This window comes from Corvus cornix, chromosome 5, assembly GCF_000738735.6.
Source record: "Corvus cornix cornix isolate S_Up_H32 chromosome 5, ASM73873v5, whole genome shotgun sequence".
NCBI classification, from domain to species: Eukaryota; Metazoa; Chordata; class Aves; order Passeriformes; family Corvidae; genus Corvus; species Corvus cornix.
This window is the reverse complement of record NC_046335.1, coordinates 12,434,613-12,455,030: the sequence shown is the minus strand read 5'-3', so window position 1 is coordinate 12,455,030 and position 20,418 is coordinate 12,434,613. Positions and strand designations below refer to the sequence as shown.

General features: G+C 42.7%; 1 protein-coding gene across 4 annotated transcripts in view; it reads right to left on the bottom strand.

The window, feature by feature from the left end:
• BCL11B (BAF chromatin remodeling complex subunit BCL11B) overlaps positions 1 to 20,418 on the bottom strand; it is a 91,679-nt gene that overhangs the window by 41,129 nt on the left and 30,132 nt on the right. For 2 of the 4 annotated variants that reach the window (XM_039552966.1, XM_039552967.1), the window contains exon 3: positions 8,033 to 8,248. The exons of the other annotated variants lie outside the window; for them this stretch is intronic. In XM_039552966.1, the coding sequence (XP_039408900.1) occupies positions 8,033 to 8,248 (216 nt within the window). The remainder of the gene's footprint in view (positions 1 to 8,032; positions 8,249 to 20,418) is intronic. 4 annotated transcript variants of the gene reach the window in all.

Here is a 20,418-nt window from a genome sequence, read left to right as displayed (position 1 = left end):
CCAGGTGAGGTTTAAGCAAGAATAAAAGCTGCAGGTACGTTGTACAAACCAGCTCTTCTCTAACCAGGCATCCTTTACGTGAATAGCAAAGACAGCAATTTAGAAAGCACCATTTCATAGCATGATTCCAGCGGCTGTGTCTCCCCATCGTCTTGCTTAGTGCCTGCATTAACCTCATTCCTGAAGTCCCAGGACCTCTGACTCATACAGCTGAATTCATAAAAAATGTAAGCCTTGTCTATGTGGGATTTTTGCCTGCTTCCTTCCAAGTGCATGTTTTAGTGTCTCACTGAACCTGGCTTACCTAGCCTGTGCTATGGCAAGTTACATTACCTGGAACGGGGACCCAGAGAAATGGTTTGATTTAAACAAAAACAAGAGGAAAATAAAGATACCAAAGGCATGTACCATACACTAGCCTACCAGATTTCTGTACGTACCTCTAAACTGCCTGGAAAAAGCCTGTCCAAAAGAAGGCAAACAGCATAAAAAGGTATGTTGCTAATAGTTGCTCAGCTGTTTACTTCCCAGCAGAAAGAAGGACCAACATGCACAACACAGGAGCCCAGTGGGACACACATGAGATGCATCAGCATGGCTTCTTTGGCTCAAATCACATTCTGAACATAAAGCATCCTCTCTGAGCACAGAACCCTGCCTTTCATCTACTTTTATGAAGCACTCAGAAGACAAAGGAGCAGAGGTCCTCTGAATTAGACAGCTCTGGAGGGACACATGGTAATTTTTTGCAGTTCTCTGGCCTAAACCTGAGCCACCCCAGGAATAAATGATCCAATTCTTCTAAAGCAAATAAAATAAAATTAAGTGATTTCACTACAAAATGTACAACACCTCATTGTTCCCTCCACCTTTCCCACTCTGGCTTGTGAACTAAAGAGCAGTTCTCATCACAACTACCTACGCCATACACCATAGCTTGTCCTACTTCCTTTGACACTGAGCATTATATTTGTGCACAAGAGATTTATCTCTGTTCTCACAAACCGAACAGGCCAATTCACTTCCTGGCTCAGGCACACAAACACATCCGCACAAATCTGACAGAAAGCGAGAAGAAAAGTGATGACAAAAAGCTACTGCTGAAGGGGCAGGAGGAAACTCCATCCTGAATATGCCAGGTGAGGCTGTACAAGTGAACTGTTTAGCATATGTTATGTACAAATGAATGGCAATTTGCTGAGAGAAAGAAAGAATAATTGCAAACATTTATGCCTTGTGCATGTGTATAAAAAAAAGTAAATCAGCTCTGAGGAAGCTGGTGCATTGCCCAACCAAAAGGGAAGGCACCTGACAAGCACTACCCCTAATTTTGTCGCTTTTTAGGTGATTGCTTCCTTCCTTCTCTTCCTGCAGTTGATTTCTTCTCTTTTTAGGAAGTGTTCACCAAGAAGCATTCAACTCTCTGAAAATGGATGGGAAAACAGTGGCAGCAGGGAAGAGGCTGGTCCCATCCTGCAAGCCATCCCTTGTGGTTACTCTGCTGCAGAAACATGAAAGCCACTCCTGTCCCTTTGCTGAGCATGAACATACACCACACTGCAACTTCAAAAAGAGGTCTGCTCCTCCTTCAGTCAACCAAGGTGTTCCTGGACATAATGGCTGCTGAGAGTAATGGTGGTGCCCAAACCTTACCTACTGTGCCTAACTAAAGCAGTCTTCACTTATGCTGGTGTCTTGTGCACAAACATCATGAAAAAAGAAGACTCTAATTTGTTTGTGTCTTCTGTCAGAGCAGCACAAACCATGTCATCAGTGGTGCCTCTTTGTAACCAAGCTACTCTCTCCCTTCCAGACTACCAATACTCCAAAATGTTTAGTGAATCAAGGGGAAAAAATGGGGGTGATTACTGATGGGAACAACAAGGCACAACAAGGCACAAGAATGAAGCCCTGCAATAAAACAAAAAACCTGTTTAATGAGATAGAAATTGTCCTTCCCTTGCTTTCCTGTAAGCTCCCTTTTTGCCTCATCTCCCACCGGCTACCAAAGCCTGTTTGGGCTTTAACAAATATGGATCTGTTGCTGTGTGCTCTCCTGGTTCTTACCTATGCTCTGAAGTCACCTATTCCTAATCCAGCCATCGCTCAGCAAACTTCAAAAGGACATAAATTCATTTATTCCAATAAGCAAATTATAAAATCACCTTCATCCATCTTGTTCCTATATTTTTAAATTTGATTGTGGCCAGAGAATTGCTGGCTGGGAATTACCCTTCCCCCACTCTCACATGCATCCTTTAAAAATGCAAAATCTAGCCCTCTATTTCAATATTTCTGATGTCAGTGACCGGTGTCGGCTCTCCCCATACAGTAACTGCTTTAAAGCGCTGCATACAGCACTGCATTAAAAATTAATTACACATGCTATTTTATTGATAGTGCATAATGTAATGAGCACCAGCTGTGCTAAACATCCAAACTCCTTTTTAAGACAGCTATAAAAAAAGAAAGAAACTGCACTTCCAAATGCTTCTCCTGTCAGAGGAGAAAAACAGCAACATCTTGGATGGATTTGAAACAGGATTCTTTGATTTAGCTCTCCATTTGGAGCGTTTGAAGAGTTCAGACTCTCGGGCTCAGTGTAGTGGTATGCGATTGAGTTAACTCTCTCAATGTTGGAACCATTGTCCTTACTGCAGGCAACGTTGCCTTGAACCTTTTTGTCCCAAGACTACCAGATTCAGTTCCACCCATTAATATTGCAATTAAGGGGCTTTTCTTTTTTGCTGGGATGTCTGGAAATGGTAAGCATCCACTTTAAAGCACCTTTAAATATCACTATTGCTCCTGCTGGTTCTTAACTTGACATAATTAGGACTTACAAAGTTATAGTGATCAGCCCTCTGTCTAGAACAAAGCCGCAGCCAAGCACACATTGCCAGCAACCCTGCCCCATGCAGCACCCTCATTTTAGTCATCTCTGCAATCTTGAGGTCTCTTTGCTGCCTCTTGACACACTATTCAGTCAAAAAAATCAGTCTGTGTTAGATCCATCTATTTTGAGTTTGGATCTGATTTTAATAACTAGTGAGACAGGGAGCTGCATAGACAGCAGGTCACATATGATTTTAATACTTGGACAGATGAATGAACACATAGATCAAGAGATAGGTGTAAAGATGGATGTGTGCACTCAGACTGATGCATTACTCTTTTTAGTGTATACATCTCTTGCACATCCCTGCACTCTGTAAGTACTGTCCACAAAGTCAATTCTACCATAGCATGCATTAAATATTTCACTAAAATAAATAAATACATGTAACCATGACTAATAGGGACATCTTTCCTGAACATTACCCAGTGTTTATGCAAACCTCTTCTTTATGCAGAAAAATGAAAAGAGTCATTTACAAAGGGGTTTGGGGAAACTATGGACCTTTGTCTGTCCTTCAAAAATTATACCAAATTCCTCTTTCTCTTCTCAAAACAGCACCCACTGCTGAAGGGAAATCAAGTGGTTTTTGGGTTTTTTTTGAGACTCCACTCAGCAAAAAATGAAAAGTAGCGTATCAACCATTGTCCTGGGACATGATGAGTTAGAAGGTTTTTGCTGGATGAGTTTGCATTCTCTGCTCTGATTACTGTTTTGTTTTCCATTGATCCTCCTGTGTTAACAAAACCCAGTCTGGAGTGAACAAAAGCTTGCTTCTTGTTCAAGTAAGAAATGCACCGAGTGCATACCATATCATTAACATAAAAGTTTTTGAAATAATACTTCTTTCTAGACACACTGTAATAATTGCATCAAGTTTTTTACAGCAGGGTGGTCTAATCTAGCTCTTCTCATTGGCTGACTCCACTTATAAAACCAACATAAAATTAATATGGTGATATAATAGATGGAGGGAAAAGTATTCTTTTAAAACCTATGATTTACTTACAGGGACTGCTTTTATCTTTACTGTCACCTTAACCTCTGCCAAGAAAACACCAGACTAGTTAAATGAAGCAGTAAGTAGAATTTCAGTAGCCAAGTAAATTGATATTAACTTTACAAGATGACTGTGATTTTCAGAATGTCCTAATGACTAACACAGCTGATTCCTTGAATTAGCAGGAGCTTGTTCCTCTCTTCTGAGATATGGCCCCATGCCTTCCTCTGTTTTAGACCTTAAATTTCACAGCCCTCTCCACTAATCACTGCTGTCCATGCCTACTTGCTGTTTTTATACACGCAACTAAGTATCGTAATTGCTTTCCACCTCCTTCCATCAGCCTACGTGTGGGAAGGAAGCCGTTTCACTGGTTAGATTAATATATGTGTATTGGACAGAGTTAATTATCTTTACAGGGGTATATAAAACCCTCACTCATAGGCCCAGGTCCAAAGAATTTGGATCAAGTATGCATCTGAATGCAGGCACAGGGGATAAGTTATTCTCTGTGCCATTACAATCCCCTTTGTCTTAGGCTGACTACGATCTTCTTCCTGGGGCTTTTGCACCATAGTATCTTCAAGGCAGGGATGTTTTTCTTTGGAGAGCACACTGTAAACTGCCATGCACTTCTGCACTGAGACTTTCAATGCTCATTTCTCGTTAACTTTAATGGGAAATGGGCATCCAAATCTCTTAGGCAGCTTTGACAATTTAAGCCTTAATGTACAATATTAATAAATCAGCATCATAAAAAGAGCCTTATGAAGATGTATTGTGAAAAAGTAGCCCCACAAAAAGCATTGCAGTGTATGTATGCATGCACACAGGCATATACTTTTCTTTACATAATTATGTCTCTCAACAATCATTTGCATGTCTCTGTTATGCAAAAAAAACTCTGTGCGTTTTACAGTTACTCTGAGCAGTTGCAATTCATTGAAATGAAATAAAAAGCAGGCTCAAAAAAAGCACCCTAATCTGGCAAGGGGTAAAGCAAAATGAATGCTTTGCCCATTTATATTTTAGATCCAAGCTACACAACCCTGTGAATTTCATTACTCTATTCCAACTTCTAATTAAATAGGCACTAAAAACATTTGAACGGGAGAACCCAATTCAACTGACAAAAGCTTCTGGGGCAAAATATATAAAAAAATAAATAGACTGAGAGAGATTGAACCAGTGGTAGAGATTTTTTTTTAAATCACATGAAAAAGCATAGACCTTTACTTGCAAATTCCTCGTCCTGGGGTGCCCTGAACACAAAGAATTGAACAAAGACAGAGGGACCACGATCAGCACTGGCTGAGCAGCAGAGTGGACATCCAAGCAGACCTCCCAGCACCATTTGCTGGGACTGAAACTATCAGCAGCACGTTTTCTAAAGATCCCTAACAGCTCTGGATGAGGCAGCACAACTTGCTCTGCGCATGACTGAACACTACTCAGCATCCCAGACAACCACTCTTATCTAGGTCGGAGATTTCCAAATGCCATTTTTCACATATATGTACCCCAAATCCCACCAGTAGCCAGTCGTTTGGATTCTCCAGCACAAACTGCTCTGAGGTACTCTTGAGGGCCCGGTTTGTGAGTGCCCAGCAAAGATTTTGGAGCACCTGCAACTTCAAGCCATCAGAGCTGCAGTCTGCTTGAGAACTGCATGGAAAATCCCCAGGTACTGAATTAAATAAATGCTGAAAAACAGGAAAGGTAAGAAATTATGAAGGATGAGGGGAGGCGGGAACTGCTGATGGCTTTTGTTCAAAGAAGTAACCAATTCCTCAGAAGCAAGAACAGGGCTGACAGAATAAAAGGCTAATCAAGTCAGAGAGACAAGCTGCTCTCTAAAGCTGGAGCAAGTGACTGTTGTAAATGTCTATATTAAAAAAGAGGGCACAATGGAGGGATTGTCACTAGATTATTAATCAACACAAAGAACTCACTTTTCTTTCATTTCCACAAAACATTTTGGGGGACAGAAAGATCCCATAACCCTTGCCATGGGGTTTAAGCCATGCCTAGGCTCACATACAGTGACTATTATGGGAGATAAGAAAGGGTTAAGTAGACATAATCTCCTTTTTCAAGGGAAGAAAATGTTTCTTTCAAGCAGACCTTGACCAACTACTGTCATAAACATGTAACATGCACTTTGATAAAACCTATTCTCTAAGTGTCGCCGACTGCAGCAGTAATTACAGGAAGCCATGATAGCAGCTCTCTCTCCACAGAGCTGGCAGCACTCTCCCAGCAAACAGGCAATTCTGAAAACTCACAGCACAGAACTCCAAAGTGAGAACTCCAAATACGCAAAGTACAAAAGCCTCACCTTCCCCACATTCTTTATTAAGTTTTTCCTTCCTTCCTTTTCTATTTTTAGTTGTACTTGCTTCCATTCCCATTAGCTACTGGCATCAGAAGCAAGAGGGAACCAGGGCATCCAGTTCAGTGATACAACTACCTGTCTCCCAAAGGCTCGTGTGCACATACTACACCAGTTAAGACAGAGGACAGCAAAACATGAGACCAGTTCCAATTTGGTTTACTGCTTCCTGGGAGGAGAGAAAGGCAGGGCATAGGGAAGCTTTCTGACTTTCTGATCCAACGCTCACCATCTGCAAGAGCTGGTCTGGACACCCATCTCAGGCCAGTTGGTCGATCTGCCAAGGCTGATAAAGCAGAGTTTGAACCCCTGCCACACTGCATACAGCAGCTTGGATAGAAAATTTAACCAGACCCCTAATTTACTGACAGCACCTCACCACACAGCACATTGCTACAAGCCCAGAGCCTGTGCCCCAGTGCAAGCAGATAGGTGAAGGCTGAGCATCTTCCAGGCTGCATGGGAGCCTTCTCTGTGTGCCCCGAACTTCACCCAGGACCTACGCAGCACCCTGCAGAGTGCTCTTAGCCTCCTCCTGAGAATATTTTATCTCTCAAGATGCAGGATTTCCAAGATACAAATTTAAGTTTCTTGCAAAACTTTATATCTTGCTTTATTACATCAATGAGAGATCTACAGGAGCATTCTCATGATATACAGCATACTGTAGCCAGGTGGTACACCACTGCTTGCAGAAGGAAAAAGCTAGCACAACAAAGTTTTGCCAGTTTCAGGGAGAAAATGAGGAGCCATTTCCCGAAGGCTTTACTCCTGACAGTCATTGCTGTCTCTCTAAATCCTTTGGTCCTCACACTTTACTTATCCAGCAACATTTAGGGAACTCCCTATTAAAACTACATGCACATTATCATGAATGAGAGCTGTGGGGTTTGGCCCACCACAGTGAGACTCCATAAACATTTGTGGATTTTGCCACATCTGTATTTTCTTTTAAACCCTCCCCATTTTCACCTCGTCAGCCCACAGTTCAACATAGACCTAGTCTTGCAACTGAGCCATGCTCAGAAACACCCACTGATTTCAAAGAGATCTCTGGGTCTGAAATTATGTGGTCTGGTGACAATATGTCCGTGTTCTCTTTGGCTAGCTTGGTGTGCCTTCATTTTCACATCACTTTCCCCTCCTTGTGGTGACAAAAGTCAGACATCCAAAAGGAATAGAGGAAAAGAAAAGCTGATGGGGTAGAGGCCAGGGATGCATGGTGAGTTACCAAGGAGCATTTTCTCAAAGCAAGGGAGAAAATAGCATGGAGCACATACATCCTGCGTGCACATGGATGCGGAGGAGAGCCTTTAATATGAATAATTGAGAAGGAAGGGCAAAAAAGAAGAAAATAAAAATACCTCAGATGTTAAATGTTATCCAATTAAGCTTAAAATAAACAGCCTAGAGAGATGAAATCTTGATACTGGGGTATCACATTCTGTGAGGAGTCTCAGACATTTGTTCACAACATGGCACAGTGGTCTGGCAGTGGCCGCAGGTGACAACAGAGAGTGGGCAGGTAGGATGGGGAAATGGAGGGAGTCATATGCCCTTTCCCACTCCCCATCCTCTTCCAGGGTGGAGACGGAAGGAGGTAGGGAAGTGGGGGGGGGTTGGGGCATTTTCTCTGCCTTCCCCATGCGACCCAGCAAAGGCAGCTCTCCCACAGCAAAGACGACATCACTTGGCAGCACTACTGACCTTCAGATAGCAACAAAAAAAAAAGTATTTCTATTACCTGACAACTGACAATGACATCCAAATGTGCCTGACGTCTCAGTCTGAATCTCAGTCTGAGTCCCGCCAACTGAGACTGCACGTGCACCACAGCAGGGCAGGCTAAGGCAGGGCGGGAGGGAGGCCAGTGCGCGGAGAGGTGACGTGATCACGGATGTGTGAGGGTGGGAGGAGGCAGCTATGGGAGCCCCCGGCAGGTTTGCAGGCCTGGACGGCCCTGGAGAAAAAACAATAGAAAAAACTGTCAGTCGGATCTAAGTTTGGAGGGACAGAGGAGGCATCAAACAAGCGAAGTGGGGGCTGGCTGCCTAACGCACAACACGCTTGGTCTGAACCCCTCTCTGGGTCCAGCTGAGGATGGCAGGCTCTTGCCGTGGGGGAAGAATAAGAAGAGACCTGGAGGACCCGTGAACCCAGGCTGGGGGCCTGTGTGGGCATGGAGCGGGGTGAAGGTGGGGGATGGCCAGCCCTGGCACAGAGAAGAGCCGGAGGCAGCGGCGTCGCCACCAGCACTTGCTCAGGGACCAAATCAAAAGGGGGATAATTGTTTTATGGCTGTGTTAATGCACTGAGCTGACACAAAACTGGGCAGGCTTTCTGCTGAGCCACTGCTGAAGCAGGCTCCACACACCAGCCCGGACAAAGTGAGGTGACTTAGAGCTCAAATGGCTTCAGTGAGGTGCCAGGAGCCGAGCTCCCAGAAGGAAGCCTTGGCGGCCATGCGCTGCCTTCCCGCTTGAGCTGCAGCCAGTTGTGCATTTTGCATGCCCCGATTATGCAGGCTGATTCCCTACTGAGCCTGCAAGGAAGGGAACAACCTTTTTCCTGGTAGCTAAAAGATGATACTGTAACCTCCAACCGTATTATTTATTTTTAACCCCTCTAGGAATCACCTGCCATTTAAAAGCTGTATTTAAGAGTTTTCTCCTGCTCCACTGGAAATGCTTGCTCCTCCTGGCACTAGGCCAAACTGAACTCTGTGACTTTGAAAAACTAAGATACAAGTCTTAAATATCGACATATACCTGCACAAATACAGACACAGACACACATAAAATCACGTAGGAGTCCTGTTTTTGGCTGGCACAAATTAGCAGAGTTTAAAGGGAAGCTGAGTGAAAGGCACACTTTCTATCCATTGGGAATCCTAACCTCTCCATTTGATACTATGCCTGCCACTGAGTTATTAACTAAAGGGTAGCTACTAATCAAGGCCAGTTTCTAAATGAAGATATGTGGTGGAGCAGTCGCCATTAAAAAGCTGGCATTTGCCAATAGTTACCGCACAGTGGTAGATCAGAAACCACAGTTTCCCCTGTATTTAGATCAGGAAATATGTGTGCTAATTGTGGGGTACCTTCTGGCAAATGCTTTCTTTCTAAATGGTGGCATCTCTGACTGTGCATGAGTGTGCACCTTGCAGATAGAGGCAAACACCATGGCAGCAAGAAGAAATATTTATCTGTGTTCCCTCCAACCCTAGAAAAAACAACATTTGCTAAAGGAACCCACACTGTGGCAGCAAGGAAGAATATTTATCCATGCTCCTTGTGACCCTAAACATGCAACATATTCCAAGGGAGTCTCTCCACCTTGAGAGTCCCTATTTGGAAACCAGGCGTGCATGTTGATCTGACAGCTACACATGTGAGGCAAATGGGGATACTTCATCCTTGGCACAGCATCCAGCGCTCCAGTCTGCAAGGACTGCATTTGATTTTGGCGTTTATCTTAAATGGCTAAGAGACCACCAGTGCAAAACATTTGTGTGAAGCTTTTGCCAAAACCACAAGTGAAGAGTCTAAATTCCCTGTGTAAATACTTGAGCTTCAAGCATCGAGGATGAAATTTGTGCTCTTTTGTGAGGACTGGTTTTAAATAGAAGCCATCTCTGTGGCTTGTGGGACAAGGAAGGACTTTTTTTTATTTTGGGAGCTCTGTCGTTTGACTTTTGTAACTCTTTGATCTCTCTGGAAGTACTATACAAGCAGGTAATGATAACTGCTATCCAGATCATACCTACATTGCATTTTTGGCAAGACAGTGCACTATGCATGTGGAAACTGATGTTGGACATGGATTTCTATGTGTGTAGGTACCACCCTACTGCCACTGTAACAGATGTAAATAATGTTTGCTTTTTTCATGGAATAAGCAAATAATAATACAGATTCCCTCCAATGACTTAACAATTGTATCTTGTATTCCTAATACAATAAAAATAGCTAGGCTGTGTTGAGCTGCCTGGGCACTTGTCATTGCTTGGAAAGTCATGAGCTTGAAATGGAGATTTAGAGTAGAACCACAGGGCAGCTACATCTCAGGTTATACTGAGCTGTGTCTGTGGTCCCACCATGACTAAGGGCACAGGTCTTGCAGCCACTTGGCCCTATATATATTATGATGCCTTACTACGGGTTTTGAAGGAGATAATCACACAGAGAAACTATATGAAGCCCACCAAATGCACCATCCGACTCCACTGCATGGGGCTTTAATGTGGAGGTCGGTGGGCCCTGGCACACAGCACTACCTTGAGAGTAACAGCCTCCTCTCTAGCCCTATTGTGTCCCACATGTCTACAGGCAATGAATTTAATGCAATCTGCACAGCCCTGAGGTGTGCAAGAAAATGCAAAAAGCTCTTACCAAGTGGGTACAGGGAGGTCCTCCCAGGTCTTAGTAAGCACATGTCTGGTGTGGAAAGGGAATAAAGGTCTCAAATAGGAGGTTTCTCACCATCTGGTCAAAGAGATCATGTAAGCTTCCCAAAAGAGGTACTGGGGGCAAAACAGCAATCTGTTTTAACAAGGTACCTAACAATTTTACCAGAAGGACTGTGTGAACCAGATGCCAGTGAATGGATGGAACTGAACCTGTCACTCAGAAGGTCTTTTTCTTGTCCTCAGCCTGGAGAAGAGAGTCTCTGGGGTAACCTTATAGAAGCCTTCTAGTACCTGAAGGGGGCTGACAAGGGAGCCAGTAAGGAACTTTTTACAAGATATGTAGTGATAGGTCAAGGGACAATGGCATTACACTGACAGAGAAGGTGTAGATTAGGTTTTACAAAGAAATTCTTTACTGTGAGGGTGGTGAGAGACTGGAACAAGTTGCCCAGAGAAGCTGTGCTCAAGACTAGGTTGAATGGGTCTTTTAGGTGTCCCTGACCATGGCAGGGGGGTCTGTTCCAACACAAACCATTCTGTGATTCTATGATTTGATGTATATGTGAGGAAATCTAAAAATTGTTAACCTAGCATCACAAAAGTGTTGGCCAGGGAGAAGAAAAGTGGACCTAGAGAGACTCTGGCAGATGATCAGGGATTACCACCACCAGTCCTGAGTCCAGCACTAAGAGACAAATATCATGCAGCTGCCAGACCAGGAGACTTGAGTCTGCCCCTACAGTCAAAGTCAAATCAGGTGATTCGTCCGCCTCTTTACTACCACTTCAAGGTTCACTTCTTTGTTACTAATCAGGACAGTCCTACAGAATCAGATCAAGTGGAAAATCATGAAGATGGAAATCATATCCAGTGGCCTCAAGAAAAGGCAGGGAGAAAAGGAGGGGTCCACCATTAGGTACACGATACCTCTTCATAGCTATAGAACAAATAACAGTTGAGTTCAAAAATACTCAACTTGTATCTGCTAGGAACATATTCCCATTTCATCTCTTCAGCTCCTCTCTGTGGGATCCTGTGTGTGATTTTTATCCCATAAAGGGTCTATTTAAAGCTGAAAATGAAGATGGAGGCTCTTCAACTTAACTGTTACAGGTGACAGACAAACACAAAATGAACAAACATAAAAATATAGAGATACATATATACATACATACATACATGCATACATACAATCTTAAGGTGGTGCTGAGAGTTTTTTGCTCAGCCCACACAGCAACAGGCACGGGAGTGGAGCTGATCTCTGGAATTCTACATCCGATCGACCACATCACATTGCACAGAGGTTTCAAAGAGAAAACACACCTGCGAGCCCCTGACTGCCACAAAGGGCACAGCCACAGTCAGCACTAACGGGAAAGCAAACCGCAAGAACTGCAGGGCAATCTTAGAGGCAAATATCCCATCTGGATGGGGAGAGCGGGCACACACATGCAGCATTGTTTCGCTTGGACATCCCTGACACGATGTGTGAGGCTTGATTTTCCTCTTGGGTCAGCACTGGGAAATCACTCACCTGCACTGCAGATCTCAATTATATATTCTGCATTCATTCTGCACGGATGAGAAGGGGAGTTTTGCACATAGCATGAGTGTGAAACACGCACAGGGACTGTCACCATGTAAATAAAGCATCTGCATTGCTGACGGTAAAGGAAGATTTTGTTCTTGTGCTTTAAACAGGCTCAGCATATCCTCAGAGCCTGTACATGGCAGTAGCTCACAGGTGATGTTGACTCCCATGCACCACTAAGAGTAATTTTTTTTCTCTCTGCTATTTTTAAACTTGCAAAGAAGAAAATAAGGTAAATTGGACATGACCCCAGATGGAAAATGAACATAAAAGCCTAGATGAACCTGACAAAAGCCACAATCAAGGCATAAATTGCATCCTTTTGTTGCCCCTCTCCCTGAGCCTAGGCATGGCTGGCCATATGATATGGTGTATGTAAAACACCATGCTCCTGTGGCACACATGCAGAAAAGTCCCTGAGCAAAACACAAAGATGGAGCCAAAGCAGCATTCACAATGTCCCACCTCAGCATGGCTTAGACCAGGGGAAGCAATCTTAAATTAGGAGACCTGGCTTTACATCCGATGTCACATGTAATAGCAGCCACACGTAGCTGGTGTGAACCAGGGGTGCCGAGTGTTTGGCTGGGTGGGTGCCTGGGTGTGTATCTGTGTACCGGCAGACTGGCAGGTGCACAGGCAGACGTGTGAGCACTTAACAGGGCACGAACCAAGTTTTTCTGTGTGTTTCTCTGTGCCTGTCTGGTGACACAAAGTCCAATCAATAGCTGGTTAGAGAATAAAGCTCAGCTCCATTATTAAAAAACTCTTCTTTCAATAAAAAGAAAAAACATCTGCTCAAACAGTGTACGGCTACAAATTTGGAGTGCAGGCTGAAGCCTCATCCCTGCCCTGTGCCCGTCATGTTCAGGGAAAATACTGCAGATGTTCTGAGATGGGTTTTACATGAACCATTGCAGCAGGTTTGAGCAGACACTCCCAAAAATGATAGACAAATCTATCCACTAATCTCTCCAACAGATTTTTTCCAAGCTTTTTCTAAAACAAGTTGTCTTATCTGTATCACACCCTCTCCTGTGGACTGTTCTCAACTGATAGTATTGTCTTTCTGTCATGTCTCTTTATGCAGACACCAACAGAGCTGGGGAAGCAAACGCACACAAGCACACACATACACATACAGAAACACACATGTACAAACGCTTCCAGCAGCAGCCAGCAGAGCACTGCCCGCACACCCTGCGAGGGGCAGATGCACACGGCATCCCCCAGGAAAGGCAGAACAACTCCATGGTGTGGGCAGACACACTAGTGTACACACCCACACCCAGAGTCCAGCACTCGGCCAGACACACCTGCACACCAGCCTTCACCTCTCCCCCCAGCACAGTGGTTTGGGAGCAGTTTCCCCACACTGATTATGATGCTTAGACTAAAACTTTGCTGAAGCTGGAAATGCAAAAGTTGCACCGGGTAGAGAAGAAGGAGGGCAGGAAGAGATTTCCTGTTGTATTTTGCTCTGAAATTTTTTCATTTTGGCAGACAAGGATTCCCTTTGAATTGATACATTTCTTTCTCCCAAGAATTTCGAATGATAATGCATAAATGAGTCATAGATCAAGAACGGCAACATGGTGAGCAAGGAGGAGAAAGAGTGTGAGTGAGGGGCACTGGCACAGAAATTTGACAGTACCCCAACTCCCCCCCTTCCTCCCCCCATGCCAAGACATTAATTCTCACAAGTCGGAGAAAATTACTATGCATGAATGCAAAAAGCATGATCAGGAGTAATTAACATGGCTTCATATGCAAATTTTATTAATGCAGAAGTACAAAGTCATTATGCAAATGAAACTTACGTCAACTCTCTTGACAAATATTCATCTCTAAAGCTCAAGTTTCTCCCTTCTAATTTTTTTTTTAATTTTTGGTGTAAAACCAAAAAAAAAAAAAAAGTGATGAGGACTGCTTGACAAGTTTGCAAAGTTGTTTTTCAACCGGAGAAATTTATTCTTGCATTGTTGATATTTTTTTTTTGTTGTTGTTGTTGTTGGCAGGTACACGACAGCTCATGGAGGAGAGCGGGAGGATGGGGGACGCAGGCTACCAGCAGCAGGCAGCCAATCAAAACGCCAGCGGCTGTAATGAGCGCGATTGATGACTGTTTGGCTTTACTGCAGGGTAATGAACTAGAATCCAGTCTGAGGAGGGAAAAAATATGAATATTCATGAAGCTGTGCTCCTGCCTTTGATGATTAAAGAAATTTTTAATATTCAAATAAGCGCTTGCCAAGTGATTAACAAAGAACAAGCACGCAGGAATATGGAAATGGAGCTGTGGAAGATTTGGGAGTCACAGTCTGTGCAGAAAAGACAGCACAAAATTTCATAAACAAGATAGGCAGATAACCTAATTCAAATCTGAGCAAATAAAGGGGAAAAAAATCACCTTCTTTTTCATCAGTTTGGATATTGTATCAGTCACTTTGTTTTAGAGAGCAAAGGAGAATAAAATCAACCGATGCAATAAGATGGGGGGAAATACCCAAACCCTGAGAAATCCAACCCAGCAATTACAAAGTAAGAATCCTGGGTGAGAAACAGATAGGAAAATGATGGTTAAGCCCACTGTCTGCTATGGGCTATTGCTTTGCAAAAGCAGGAGCCTGCCTGATGCTGAGAGCCTCCTGGCTACTGAGAATCGCCAACTTGTTGTATACAACAGGCAGGAGACGTAAGTATCCTGAAATAACCAAGACCAGTCCCTGCTGTTAAATCCCTTTCCTTGGATAAAGGGCACACTGCAGGGCTTGACTGCTGTCTGGGAGAGGAAAGAGTGCAACAGAAAGAAGAAATATTATTGCCAGGGAAAAGAAAGCAAGAAAAAAACTGAAAAGGAGGGTGCAAGGAGGTCTCAGCTGCCCACCCTGGTAATCAGTTGATAAAAAATGTGTTTTCCATGTCTGAGCCAGAAAGGTCCTCCACTCCCCACAGATTTCTGAACAAGGATACAAAAATTCAGTCGCATTATAAAATGTCTGATAAGTTCAGGTTCTCACAGTTTAATAGCTTCACTAAGGATTCACACTGAAGCACATAGTAACAATATTAGCTGCTAAAATGACTTTGCAGTTAAAATACATCTAATTAGCAGCCAGCTAATTTTTTTTTGTCTTTCTTTGAAAAACAGTTAACTTCAGGGCTACATTATACCAGAATGAAATGTAGTTGAGCTCTTTCTGTTACTCAGAGTAAGGATATCTTCAAACTCTTAGGGTACTGGAAAACCAACTCACCTTTTTGTTATTAGATCCTGGGGTTTCACAGGCCTGTTTGCCTTTTCTGCAGACCTTTAAAAACTCTGGTTAATTATTTCTTATTTAAAAATCTAAAGAAAGCATAGGCTAAGTACCACTTAATAATTAATTGGTGTCTTCAGAATGTAAAATTTCAACTATACTTAAAACAAAAATAATTACAGTAAAGCATAAGGACAATGCTACAAAATGCAAAAAATGGACATGATCAGAACATTCAAAGCTGTCATGAAAACACATTATATAGCTAATGGGATTTTTTTCCCCTATATCTGCTCCATTTTTGGAGATACAAAAATACTCACTATCGATGTACCACAGGAAAGAACAGGGGGGAAAAAGGAATGTAATGAGAGGGAAAAAAAAAAAAAAAGCCTAAATGTAAGTAAAGATAAGGTTAAACACCATGCTGGGGTATTGCTGGGAGTCTTTGCTCTGAATAATGCCAAGACCTTTCGAAGATGTCTGTTGTCTCTGGGTGCGTGTGGGCGGGTGAAGCATGATATTACATAACACACATGCGGCAGTGGCTGTGCACAATCGTACTGATTAAAACGTTTGACTGTGAAACTCAGATCTCCATTTCCTGGGCTGTTTGCAGCTCGTGTCAGACCCCTGAACACCATAAATGTTATCCCTTGTCTACAAGATTCCTTGGCTTTATTTTAATCAGTGCATTTTCTTTTTTAATGACAGAGGAGCAACTACCAGCTCCTACAGTTGGTTGCTTTGAAGCCCTTCTTAAACGGCCGTTGAATTCTACCACGCGAATGTGAATACTTCAAATTTATGCCATATTTTCATTTCTTCTTTAAAAGTACCCCATTTACATATTTCTGGAGAATAACGATACTTCTACAGGGCAGGTGAACACACATTTCTGCATATGGAGTCAATGGGGAAAAGCATTAAGAGTCCATATTGCAAAAATCAGTCCCTAAATTTGAGTGGCTTAAATTGAGCATGCAGCTGTGATTGCCTGTCAGTAGTTAGATGCTGTAATAATAATAACAACAACAATAATAACAATAATAATAATAATCTTTTCATTTCTCTAGTGTCTTCCACGCAAAGATCTGGAAGTACTTTACAAAAATAAATAAACTGAGTTTGGAACACCCCGTGTGGTTAATAATATCCCAATATATCTAAAGTGCATGCAATTTGTCTCACCGTGTAAAAATCCATGTGATGTCACCCACATATTTGTGTATGACATCTTGGAGGCTTGGACACTAAGGGCAGGCTGTGGAGAATTTTGCTTACCTTGAGACCATGTGAATTCACAGAAGTAGCCCACACTATGCCTGCAGGACTGTTTTTGCAGTGCCAAAATCCCTCTTTTAGAAAAAAGTGGTGTAGATTGTCACTGGTGTCACTCAGGGGCCAGGGTGGGTGGTCCCCAGGGGTATCCAGGTGCCACGTGGCAGCACTGGCAGCATCCCTATGAGCCAGGTCTCCACAGTGGCTCCTGCAGGACTACCTGTGCCTCTCTCCCACCTGATGTTCATCTAAACTTGCTCCTCACCCCTTGTCTGTGCTATGAAAAGAGAAAAACTGAAACATCTTGGCTCACTCCAATTAAACAGACAAGAAAAAGGACTCTCGCCTACCCCAAGGCAGCCTTCATCACCTCCCCCTGTTGTGCCCTCTGCCCACCCCACCAACACAAGCCTTTGTCCCAGGAGGACCACATCCCTTTGCTATGAGAGCACCTGGGAGCAAGAGCATGGGAAAACAGGGCAGTATTTGGCCTAAAACCTTCATAAGGCATGAGTATATATGACATATCAGCAGATGTGCTAAAAATATAACACAGGAAACCAGGGAGTTTCCTCATCTCGGGAGGGTGGTTTGCAGACCACTGGGCTGGGAAGGGGGCTGGGGTGCACACCCCAGGGCATGAGCCACCCAGGCTATGGCACATTCTCTCCTGGAGCTCAGCTTCCCACTGACTGCCCGTCTGGTCTGTTCAGCCCCAACAAGCTCTCAAGTAGAGCCCAGCTCTCACTCTGGGGATGCAGAGTGTCTAACACAAGGCAGCCTGATCTGAGCTGCAATGTCCAGAAGCTACCACAATAAACCAACAAATAATAATAATAATAATAATAATAACAACAATAACAATAATAATATATCATCCTGATTTGTGGAGGGTTTGGGGTTTTTTCCAAAAGGCATAAAGGGTAGACAATAAACAGTTCATCAATTTTCCCAAGTTTTTTCCCTAACTCTTGTAATTAAGTCCTGGGGAGTTTCAATGGTTGTAAAAATCCTTGTGGGAACTAAAAATTTTAGTCCTGATTATATCATGAATATTTCTATCTACCAGCAAATATTTCTGATGTAATTGAAACATATAACTACTACAATATAAATTGTAGCAATTTAACAGGCCCTGAAATTAATAAAGGAACTCAGTGGATGGAAAAAGCTGCTTCCAAAGGGCAAAATTATGTATTTATGCAGCTAGAACAAGAAATGCCACTACAAATAACCAGAGGGCTTGGCCGCAAGAGGATGGTCAGGAGGTTAAAATGAAGGAACTGAAGTGGCCAGGGAAGAGCCACAGATAAGCAGGAGTCGTTAACATCAGTGGACCTCCCTGCCTTGGCCATTCAGAACAGTCCCACTCACACACTGGCAGATGCTGCATTGCAAACATATATCCTCAGGCTGAATATGGCCTCTGGAAAAGAGAACAGCAGGATTTGCTGCTTGGGTAAGTAACTGCCTCACTCTGAAGTTTGCTTTCTACTCATAGTTTTAAATTTTGTCCCTATCTCTCACAATAAAAAATAATAATAATTTAAAAAAACTTGATGGAATTAGGCAAAATGAGGCTTTAGCAGCTCTTCAGCTGTTTGGCAGCAAAAGCAATTCCTGGAATGGGAGGGAACTTGAGGAAAAAGAAGCAGATGAAGTCACTCTGCCCCTCTGTGCCTCAGTCTCCCCATCTGTGAAAATCGGCTAATGACATCCACCTGATTTAGTTAAATGTCCTGGAAACTAAAAAGACTCTGTAACAGCAATATATTAAGCAGCAGCACTGTTAACTGCTTCACTGCTGGAAATGCAAAGGAGAACCATCAGGTGATGCCATGTCCCTGCACAGCACAGATGGACAAACTTAATATACAGAAACAATTAGCTTTGGGAGAGAATCACAGCTTCTGGTTTTTTGGCTCACCCCTAGCCAAAAGCAATGTAAGTGTAGACACTTTGTAAGTGCTGAATTTCTATGTGGAAAATAGTCTACCTGCCTAGTGTGAATGCACACATCAGATTTAAAGTAATGCAACTCTAAAATAAGTGGGGGGGGGGGGCATGAATAGGCACACAATTTTCAAATTTTTCCTTGTGCATGGAGCACTTTCACACTTAGAAGAGCAATTCACTAACACCAATAAAACTTGAAAAAGCAAAGCAGAGCGAGCGACTGGGGAGGGAAGGAGGGAGGGCGCAGCAGATATTTTTAAAATGAAGGTTCCCTTTGAGTTTTGGATCTCTCAGGGGAAAACTACTCCAGCTATGTGTGTACGAGTGGCCCCAAGTCTGATAATGGAATCTGTCAAATTAAAAGAGCAGACCGATCATCTAGAGATGGTAAAACAATCCAGCAAATGAGAAGAACACTGAGGATCTAGAGATCCAGTCTTCAGTTCACTGGACACCAGCACAACTAAGCAACTAATGCTCTCTGAATGGAAAAGAGGCTAGGAAATTAACTAGCTTTAAATAATGAAAGAAAGCAGATAAATAAACCAGCAACCAGGAATTTAGTTCAGACTATAATGTAAGTAAAAAAAAGGGAATAGTGAACCAGTTTCATTTGTACAAGGAAGCATGCTGGAAACTTGTGCCCAGTCCCCCTGCTAAAGAGAACAATGAAGTTTTACCCAAAGACTTGGATCCAAACAGAATTTGCCCAGTCACAAGCACTAATTAGACAGGATAACCTAACCCTGCACCAGGAGAGGTAAAACACAAGTGCAGTATAATAATAACCCTGTAATCCTTTCACTCTGACACAAAACTAAGAGCAAAGTACAAGAAACCAAGAACCATTCTACATAAAGAATTTTTTTCTGAGGTATATATTTTCTGGACCAGATTTTCCTGTACCTCTCAATTTACCCATTATTTGTACAGAATAGCATCTTTCTCCATAACATAAAAGCATAAGACACAAAAAGGCTTATTATCAAGTCTGCTCGAAACGGAAGCTGAATACACTTAGCCAGGAAAGTGTATAAAAAAACCAGACATACTGTACAAACAAGGTGAGGCAAGAGAATTGCTTCAAAAATCCATGGTTAGCATGAGGAAGCAATATTAAATTCATAACTATCACCACAGTAAAATAAAGCTGAGTAGACTTTTTTGTATCTGATGAAAATGTCAATATACTCAAATGACAGCTTATTGCTGTATATCACAGTCTAACCAAATCTTTCTATAACCTCTTGTGTTACGAGCAAAATCTCTAAAATGTCACCAACTAAAAAGCTGAACCAGCCTGTAATTAGTTTCAACAAAGTCATCCTTTTAACCCTAATTTTCTAGATGTAGATGGTATTTCCGCAGTAAGCATTATGAACCTTCCTTAAGGACAAGTGGAATCAAATTGTAAAATCATAAGCAGCGATCTAGTAGTTCTTCCTTGAAGCAAGCCCTTTATTTGCCTGTAATAAATTCAAATCCAGTCTTCAGTCTCTTAATAGGTGATCAGAGAAAATATGCATGCACACCTAAACCACTACAACAAACCTTATTTTTTAAATAACACTTCAGTCACTAATATAATAAAGATTGTTGTAACCCGTTAGCACTGGTATCATTATTCCTTATGA